Source organism: Taeniopygia guttata, chromosome 1 (assembly GCF_048771995.1).
Source record: "Taeniopygia guttata chromosome 1, bTaeGut7.mat, whole genome shotgun sequence".
In the NCBI taxonomy this organism is placed as follows: Eukaryota; Metazoa; Chordata; class Aves; order Passeriformes; family Estrildidae; genus Taeniopygia; species Taeniopygia guttata.
This window is the reverse complement of record NC_133024.1, coordinates 82,909,245-82,919,128: the sequence shown is the minus strand read 5'-3', so window position 1 is coordinate 82,919,128 and position 9,884 is coordinate 82,909,245. Positions and strand designations below refer to the sequence as shown.

The 9,884-nt window shown below is 49.8% G+C and overlaps 1 protein-coding gene across 1 annotated transcript; it reads left to right on the top strand.

The window, feature by feature from the left end:
* Positions 1–233: 233 nt before the first annotated feature.
* On the top strand, positions 234–7,270 carry CHST7 (carbohydrate sulfotransferase 7). Its single transcript, XM_030277611.4, has one exon. It carries the CDS (start codon positions 567–569, stop codon positions 1,968–1,970), a length of 1,404 nt encoding a protein of 467 aa, XP_030133471.4. The 5' UTR covers positions 234–566; the 3' UTR covers positions 1,971–7,270.
* The last annotated feature ends 2,614 nt before the right edge of the window (positions 7,271–9,884 follow it).

The window sequence follows — 9,884 nt, the reverse complement described above, 5'->3', positions numbered from 1 at the left end:
CCTAAAAAGACACTTGCACCTCTTCTCCTTACTGTAGCGTCTTGCGTGTTCTTTCTCCGGAGCTCTGGTGAATAGCAGGACCAACCACTCCTCCTCGGGACACCCTCGTCTGCTCGGTACCTGGGCTGGCTAACACACCTCATTTTCGGTGCGCCCCTTCCCGGGCGGGGGTGAGTCCCGCCGTGCCGAGCCCGCCCCTCCGGCCCTGCCCGAGGGGAGGGAGGGAGGCCGGGCGAGGGGCGGCCCGGAGCCCGGCGCAGCGGCACCGGAGCAGCAGCAGCAGCCCGCGCCCCGCCGGCGGCAGTGGCTTCTCAGGCGGCAGCGGGGGCAGGTGCGGGCGCGTCCGCGTCGCGCTGCGAGGAGGAGCAGGACGAGGAGGAGGCGGCGGCGGGCGGCGCGGCCAGCGGCCCGGAGCCGGGCCGGCGTGCCCGTGGGCGTGCTCCCCGGCGAGGAGGACCGCCCGCCGCCCACATCGCCGCCGCCGCCGCTAACTTTGCTGCTCCGCAAAGAGCCGCCCTCCGGCAAACAGAGAGTCGGCGGAGCCGGGGTCCGAGCCGGCCCCAGCGATGAAGGGCCGGCGACGGTGGCGAGGCGAACATCGCCGCTTCGCCGCGGTGCTGGTGCTGTACACGCTGCTGCTGCTCCTGTTGGTGCCCTACGTGCTGGACTACGGAGCCAGGCGCGGGCGAACGGACGAGGAGCCGCTGCTGCGGCGCTGCCCAAGCCTAGAGGAGGCGCTGAGTGAGTGGGGCTGGGAGCAGCGGCCGCCGCTGGACGAGGAAGATGAGGAGGATGAGGCGGGCACGGCCGGGGCGGCGGGTAACGGCAGCGCGGGGACGGCGGGGAAGCGGCACATCTACCTGCACGCTACCTGGCGAACGGGCTCTTCTTTCCTCGGGGAGCTCTTCAACCAGCACCCCGACGTCTTCTACCTGTACGAGCCCATGTGGCACCTTTGGCAGGCGCTCTACCCGGGGGACGCGCTGAGCCTGCAGGGAGCCCTCCGCGACATGCTGCGCGCCCTCTTCCGATGCGACTTCTCCGTCCTGCGCCTCTACACCGCCCCGTCCGGCCCCCGCGACCCGCTGGCCCCCGCCCCGCCCGCCGCCGACAACCTCACCACGGCCAGCATCTTCGGCTGGCGGACCAACAAGGTGATCTGCTCGCCGCCGCTCTGCCCCGCCGCCCCGCGGCCCCGCGGGGAGATCGGCCTCGTCGACGGCGCCACCTGCGAGGAGACGTGTCCGCCGCGGGCGCTGCGGGAGCTGGAGGCCGAGTGCCGCAAGTACCCGGTGGTGGTCATCAAGGACGTGCGGCTGCTGGAGCTGGGCGCGCTGCTGCCGCTGCTGCGGGAGCCCGGCCTCAACCTGCGGGTGGTGCAGCTCTTCCGCGACCCCCGCGCCGTCCACAACTCCCGCCTGAAGGCGCGGCAGGCGCTGCTGCGGGAGAGCGTCCAGGTGCTGCGCAGCCGCCACCGCGCCGAGCCGCGGGGCCCGGCCCGCCACCAGCAGCAGCATCTCCTGCTGCCGCCCGGGCTGCTGGGCGGAGGGCGGCCGCCGCAGCCGCAGCACCGCGCCGAGTTCTTCCTCGGCGGCGCGCTGGAGGTGATCTGCCAGTCTTGGCTCCGCGATCTCCTCCTGGCCCGGCGCGCCCCGGACTGGCTCCGCCGCCGCTACACGCAGCTCCGCTACGAGGACCTGGTGCGGGAGCCCCGCGCCGAGCTGCGCCGCCTGCTGCGCTTCGCCGGGCTGACGGTGCCGCCAGCCCTGGAGGACTTCGTGGTCAACATGACCCGCGGCGCCGCCTACTCCTCCGACCGGCCCTTCCTCATCTCCGCCCGCGACGCGCGGGAGGCCGTGCACGCCTGGCGGGAGCGCCTCAGCCGCCAGCAGGTGCGGCAGGTGGAGGCGGCGTGTGGAGAGGCCATGAGCATCCTCGCCTACCCCCTCAGCGCCGGCGACGCCCGGTAGCGCCCGAGCCGCACGTCCCGGACCGGCCCCAGGACGGACGGACGGACAGACGGACGGACGGGCGCCGTCGGGCAGAGCTGAGCGCGGGGGTCGCCGCTGGCATGGTAGGCGCCCACTTGGCGGGCCGGGCGCTCCCTCGGGGGCTGAGGGGCACCTGCCTCGCCTCGCCTCGGGTACAGGCAGCGCTGCAGGGTCCAGGCCGCCCGTGCCGCTGTGGCTTCATTGTGGCTGTGTTCCTTCTGAGCTGCGTGGAGGGGGCCAGGGGGATGTTTAATTTACGAGAAGGGTTTGGTAAAAGGTGTTCTCCGAGTCCGGCATCACTCTTAGAGGCTTTTAGCTTGAAATTGTGATCGTGTACAAAGAACAGGTATGCTACAAACAAACTGCATGAAAATTGAAAAATCCTCCAGGTGAAGACTCTCAGCAAGGAACTAGGGGACCTGGAAGGTGCTCCTGTGAGAGCATTGCCCTTCTGGAGCTCTGAATCACACTGACCTCTGTCCTACTGCTACTGAAACACAAGAGGCTTCTGTGAAGTCGCTGCAGGTGTCAGCAGGGGCCTGGACAGCCAGGAGGAGGGTGCCTGCTGCAGGGCAGGGCTCAGCTCTCCTGTTCCAAAGCTGCTCTGCAGGGATGGCCTCTGCCCCTGTTCATTGCTGGTGCTGTAGGGAGGGGGCTGAGGGAAGGGGAACCGTGTCCAGCTCTGTCTGTCGTTCTGAGTAGCAGGGTAAGCGGTGCAGGGAGGGTAAGCATTTGCCTGCTTATGTGTTTTGAAGATGTTTGTGGCAGAAATCTTTGCTTTTCTAAAGAAATCTGTAATTGTTTTGAGAGTAGGATTTTTTATAATATACATACATTGATACAGTTTGGTGATACTCATGTGAGATACAGGTGACTAGCAAGGTTCTTTGGAACACGTGTAGGGGTGAATGAAACTGGAAGGCAAATGCTCAACATTTCTGTTTTGTTTTCTCTCTCAGATGAGAGAATCACTTTTCTTCCCTTGCTTCCGGGCTGACACATTGTGCCGTGCTCAGGGTCCTCCTGATCACATCCCTTCCAAACAATAACATCCTCTCAGCTGGCAACTCCTGGACAAAAGCAAATGTTTCCTAAGAGGCTACGCCAAATTAATAATGAATTTCCCAAATAAAATCTTACATTAAAAAAGTAAACAAATTAAGCAAGCAAACAAACAAAAAACACTGGAGTTTTATTTTGGATCTTAAAATTATATGTTCCTGCAGACATCCTGCAGCTGGTGTGAGAAGAGGGTGTGTGTGTATCTGGAAGCACCTTTGTTTCTTTATTTCTTTATGTGAGGATAGAAGGTTCAGTTGTAATTTAGGGATGCAGTTTCATGACTTCATAGAGACTGCTTTTGAATCTATTACAGTCTGGTAGTCTTTAAATGGCTTCACAAGAGTGTACAGGGATGTTTACATGCAGTCCTCAAATACAAATCCAGAATATGAGTTTCAAAATGAGAATAATCCAGGATCAAGAAGAAAGCAGTATTTATATAAAGTGCTGAAAATAACGGCAGTTCAAAGATGTTATGTTATCATGGAGGAGGTGTTTGAATTGCACGGTACATATTTGTGCTCTGAGTGTTGTGCTGTACAGCATGTCGCTAAGTTAGGATGAACCTTCATTTATTTTGGCTCTTTTTTCCCTTGATCTTCCCATCTGAGAGTATGTTGGCATAAGAAGCAGGTTTCTTTCATTATCTGACAGGAAAATGTAGTCATAACAATATTTTTGAACAAATGTATCCATTTCCCTGTAGCATACTTTATACATTTTTGCAACCTTGGGCTTCTGCTTGAAGTATGAATTACAGGGTTTCATTTTGTGCTGGAAAAACTTGTGTATTATCTAGGGGATGTTTCTGCATTCTCTCACTGTGCCTGTGACATCAAAATTTGTCTTTGGGTGTTCCAGTGGCATTTAATAATGGTGTTTGTATAGACAGTACCTGTACAATGCCTTGATAACCTGTGTCAGGTAACCTATTTTGGAAGGCTTTTCTGGGACTATACCCAGCCTGACTTGTACTTACAGGTTTGGAAAGAAATTAAAATTTTTGTGCATACCAGAAGATGATATGGTACTTATTTTCTTAAATAGGATGGGAGATTAAAATCCAGTATATCCTCTTGATTTGCTCCTAGCAAGTTGCAGTCACAGAATTGTGTGATGCAACAGTTAAACAGAGAATCTCATCATGCTCTTTTAGGTGGTAAATATCTTTCATAGGTCTTTCAAAGTTCACATTTAATTTCACTTAAAATGGCTTATCATGATGAGCAAAGAAGTGTTAACATTTAGCTTAACTTGTTTCTTATAGATGGGAGAAAATTCACTTATTGGAAATTATTTGGTATTTTCTGAAAGTGTTCCAAGTTTGAGCTGCAGAGGTGGTGAAGGGCCTTGAGGGGAAGCCATGTGAGGAACATCTGAGATCACTTGGTCTGTTCAGCCTGGAGGAGACTGAGAGGAAACCTCACTGCAGTCCACAGCTTCCTCATGAGAGGGAGTGGAAGGGCAGGCACTGATCTCTCTGATGACCGGTGACAGGACCCAGGGAATGGCCTGAAGCTGTGTCAGGGGAGGTTTAGGCTGGGTATTAGGAAAAGGTTCTTCACCCAGAGGGTGTTTGGGCACTGGAACAGCTCCCCAGGGAAGTGGTCGCAGCACCAGCCTGACAGAGCTCAGTAAGTATTTGGACAATGCTCCAGGCACATGATGTGACTGTTGAGCCTGTCCTATGCAGGGCCTGGAATGGGACTTTGCTGATCCTTGTGGGTCTGTCCCAACTCAGGATAATCTATGACAGATGTATTTTCTGTATCAATAATTGTTTCTGTCAGCAAAATTTGTTCACTAGCCTGGTTGCTCTCCATGAGTGATTATTTTAATTTTTAAATTTTTGTATAATGTGAAAAGGGCTCTATTAGACAAAGTGTACAAAAATATAGCAAGTGTAATTTTCAGTTTGTATTCAGTGCACCTGAATTGATTAGAAAACTCATCTAAAAAGTCCATAGCGAATATCCAAAGCTGAGAAAGGAGCAAGTAGGCCAGAGAGACATCTTAGAACAGTATGTGGATAACACTTGTTTAGTGACTGGTGGTGTGACATGTGTGCTTCAGTCACTAGAAGGTTTTCTAAAATTCTCCTGCCTAAGGAGGACAACTAAGGCTCACCAACAAATGCATCCCACTTTTCTCTTCAGGGTGTTCGGATGGCATTGGACAGCTTCATTCAGGGTGCTTACAGCATATACTTGGTCTTGAAACTCAGGCCTTGAAGAAAAAGCAAATGTACTGTCAAATGTCAGTGTTGGTATTTGTCTGGAAAGGCAGAAACAGGCCTGATTAGGACAACCAGCATGGAGTTTCAGTGGCAGAGATCTTTGGAACCAACCAGAACTTGATGAAAGCAGGACACACATAGTTAGAGTGCATTTTGAGAGCAGCTGGACATGTATGGCTTGAGCAGCTTGAGGTGAAGTCACAGTTCTACTGAATGATGTAGAAAATTGAACTGTGACTGCTCATTTACAGCAGAGCATGGTATGATAAGCAAGAGAACAGTGAACACATTTTTATAGCCAACCTGAACTTGGAAGGGTTAGAATCACTTTGTCAGTGACACCACATGCTGAGAACAGAAAGTGCAGTTCTGCAGAGTGCAGGACTCAGCCATAAAGTTTTAGTATTTCGGACTGAGACTGGTGAAAATTACCTACTTATGGTACATTACATACAATTAAATAACAACTAATTTATTAAAAAGTCATAGTGGGAAATGGGTACAAAACTGACAAATGCTCAGAAGACAACTCTGTTGTCTGTTTTTACTTAACTTTTGGTTGTCACACGTCCAAGTTAAGGCAGGTAGAAACTTGAGTAGTGTAATTATTCATAAAAGGCTGGGATATTTCCATGCCATAATTATGAAAGTCCACAACCAAGAAATACTTGGGCCCTGCCTTATTTCTACTCCTTAGGATATGGAGTCCTTGCAGATATCCACAGTATGTAGTTGCATAGTGCAGGTACAGTAGAAATAGTTTGGTATCAGTTGCAGTATCTAACCAAAGTTAGATATGGTTGTGGAGTTACTTATTTAAAAACTTCAGTATTGCATGAGTCATTTTAGCCCTTCCTCCCCCATCAGTCTGGGCATCAAGAAAAGTCCTGAGTTTCTTCATTAAGTTCTCAGTATCACCACCTTCAGTAAAGCTCAATGAGAAAAATACTGCAGAATTTTGGGTTTGTTTGGTAACACAAACCACTGAAACCTCGAGAGCCAACAAGCCCAACAGCATGTTCTGTTCCTTTCTTGAGCACAGAGAGCTGTCACTGAGACTCTCTGATGGTGCATGTCATTTTTCAGAGTCACCATGCAATCCGTGCAGCACTGGGACTACCTGAGATGTTGTTTTGTCTTTCCTATTTAACATTACACCTATCACCATGGAGGATGACATGGGAGAAATATGATTTGTCAAGCCTTGCACTAGCAGTTTTCAACATCCCACTGGCTGTGTGTGTGTGAAAGAGGGGCCAGGTCCAAATTGTCCTTCTCTTGGCTGTGTTTCAAAGAGATGAAAGCTAGATGCAAACACATTGAGGTGGTGGGTTTCAATGATTAAGGGACCTGTTAGTTGGTGAGACGTATATCTGGCAGTCTCAGGTCTGAACAGCAGGCTGGCAGCTGATTAACATTTTAGGACTTGCAGTCTGGATAATGAGTACTGTGAAATTCTTGCTTCCAGCACTGAGATGTCAAGCTCTGCTGCTAACCTGGGGCACCTGCAGTGCCATTTCTTGTTGCTGTTGAGTGAGAATCCCAACATTCCCTGGAGCTTCCAAACTTGTTTCCCTGTTTCTGAAGGTTCAACTTTGCCAAACTTCAACTGTATATACACTGAAGCTTTTTGTCATGGGCATAAGGTTTAAGTCTCTTGAAATTTCAGTCAAAGCAGTTGCATATTCTTTTTAACTTAGGATGTGGTGGTCTTTTGCCTGTGTTCAAATATTCTCAGAGCTATTTCTTTGAAATCATTTGTCACTTCAGTGTTTTGGAACTCCATTTTGGGTAGGGGCAATGACCTCTTTGAAGAAGATGTCACCTGTGTTTTTATTTTTACCTCTGATTTCTATTCTGATTTGGCCAAATATATTAATGTCTGTATAAAATTAATAGCACATGCTCAGTAAAAGTGGTTTTGGTATGTGTGTGTATCTTTATTTTATACCAAATAAAATCTGCATTGGTCTTATCTCCAGTGAGCATGTGCAAACCTCTTTCTTTCCCATAGAAAACTCAGTGTGGTACAGAGGGAATCAAAACCATGTAATTATGGCAGGGGCTGCATCACTGGGCTGAGCAGAGAGGATTCTGCCATTCCTGGTTCCCACTGATGCCTTCTTCCCTATCCCCTCTTTCCCTGTGTAGTTCCTAAGAAAGACCCCCAAATCCAGTGCTCATCTCTCCAGTGCTTAATAATGGAAAGGTCTATAGGTGGGAGGGAAAGGCATTGATGACAGATGAGGTAAACATGAGGGAATGGGGAAAGGAATTAACTTTTGGTTGAGGATAGTGGGATTGTTGTGCAAAGGACTTGGGTGTGAGATGAATGAGGGACTCGGATTTGATGAAGGAGAGGCAGGAAGTTGTGGCTGCTTTAATTGGAAAAGTTGCCTAAGAGTGTGTGAGGAAAGGAAGGAGCATAGAGAAGCAAGTTAGGAGAAGTAGGGACCAAAAACTGAGAATTGCCCCAAGTGTATTGTTTGGAGGAGATAGAGGAGGAAAGCTCAGGGCAGGAAGAGGGGGAAGAGGGAGAGCAGAGTGAGTCTGAGTCTAAATTGTAGGGGGAAACTGGTAGCTCTTTAAAAGCAGCTCTTGCCATGTTGTAGCTCAAATGGTTGTGCAGACAACTGGCAGTGGACCACCCCCTCGAGGGAGAGCTGGTCCGCAGGGCAGTGGTAACTTGCCCTCCCCTGTACCTTTCTCAGCCCACATAAACACATTTCTCCTGCAAACCAGACTCCCCTCTTTCCCTCTGTATAAGGAATTTATTAACTGCCCCACCTCTCTCCTAGCAGCATTGGGGTGGGATGCATGGGAAGAAATGCTGTCCTGCAAAACTCAAGTTTAAAGCTCAAATTTGTAAAAATAAAGTCTTTGCCCACCTTCTGCTACTGTTGAGCTCAGTCTGTGAGTAAAAGGGATGATGTGAGAGCTGTCTCACCCAGCTGCCATTGTCTGAGCTCCATTTGGGAGTGCTTTTGCAGTCACTTCTGCAGTGGGCATTACCACTAGCCACCAGAACAGAGAAGTCTGGGGGAGGTCCTTGTCCGTGTCCTTGGTTCAAGTGACAGATGTTTGTACACTGGATTTAAAAGTCCCAGTTCTAGCAATGACTCACATGCATATCACTGACATCTATTGTTTTCAGTACAAGCTTTTAAAAAATGCCAGGAAACCTCTTGTCTATGCACACTGTTACAGAGGCGTTCAATGTCTGTGCTGCAAAGTCAAGCACTGAAGGAGTCAGACTCGGCGTCTGCTGCCTCTCCTTTCATGCTCCTTCTCAGTCATGTATCACAAGTGATTGTTTTTTCTCCAGTGTAGCACTTGTCAGCACTCAAGGTTGGACACACCTGGGGCAGGAATGGATCGTGTAGCACGACTGGCACCATGAGCACCTGGCACCTGGTCTGGCACCTGGTCTGTGCCAGAGGTTAGAAAGTGTGCAGGAATCTGGTGGGAGACTGAAGGAGGTAAAAAGGATGGAGGCAGTATCTCAAGGCTGAGGTATTTAAAAGCTCTCAGAGGAGCTGGACTCAGTCCCTGGTGCCACAGTGTCTGTGAGATGTTAGACAAGTAAGTTAGATTTTCTGAAGAGGCCAAGTCCAAATCAAGCAGAAACGGAGACACTTTTGGTAGGCTAGAGGTGGCTTTGCAAAACTGCTGTAGCAGCAGTCAGTGTTCATGTGTGCCTGGTCAGGGGGCACTGGTGGCTCAAGGGGTGACTCTGAACCCCTGAGTGAGCTAGTCATGAAAAGGGCAAATGTATGGTGTATTAACATGTTCTTTGTTATAGGCACCCGAGCCCTAAGGGAGTGAAGTAATATTTTTAATAGATACAGAGAGATGTCAGGTGAAATAACTTCTTGGAGAGGACCAAGCTGTGTGATTTATTTAGTCTCAAAGTCAAGGCTGAAAGAGCATAGCAGTGCACAGCAGCATGAACAACAGTGTGGAAGAGAGGTAATCAAGCTCTGAAAAATATTGGCAGAGGAACAGATTTTTACACATCAGTACTGAATCATCTCAGCCTGGAAGCTGGAAGAAGGTGGGTTTTTTAAACCGTAAGAACAGCATGGCAGAAGAGATGGAAGATTCAACTCATTTTAAAAGACAACTCCTAATTAGAAATAGAAAGGAACTGATATGGTAGACTACCATGTTATGACTAGATATGAAGCTGATGATACAGAAGCCCTGTTACCCATAGGAAGTACTGTACAGAGTGCTGAAGTCTTCTGAAAAATCAGCTTTAATGTACCAGAGGCCTAGTTTAAAGATGCTTTGTACATTTTGTTTGTGCCCTGTGAAAAGGAGGGAATGCTGACTTTCACAGAAATGTTGTTAATTCCAGACTCCAGTTTTTTCAGGAGTACTCTGCAATAGGTTAGTGTCTCATAGCATTTCCTATGAGGAAATCTGGTAACTGTCTCTGCCAGTATTTGAATAAAATATATTTGAGCTGTACAATAAATCAAGAGAAGCACAAAGCCCACACCATTTACCCAGTAGTTTTTGCCCTTTTTTTCTTGAGATGAGCTGAAAGGAAAGGTGGGGTGTGTTTGTGTAAGCAAAGGCTGCATGGTTGT

What these genes read in the sequence shown, in the direction of transcription:
- CHST7 (XM_030277611.4), top strand. Translation starts at nt 567, where the DNA reads ATGAAGGGCCGGCGACGGTGGCGAGGCGAACATCGCCGCTTCGCCGCG.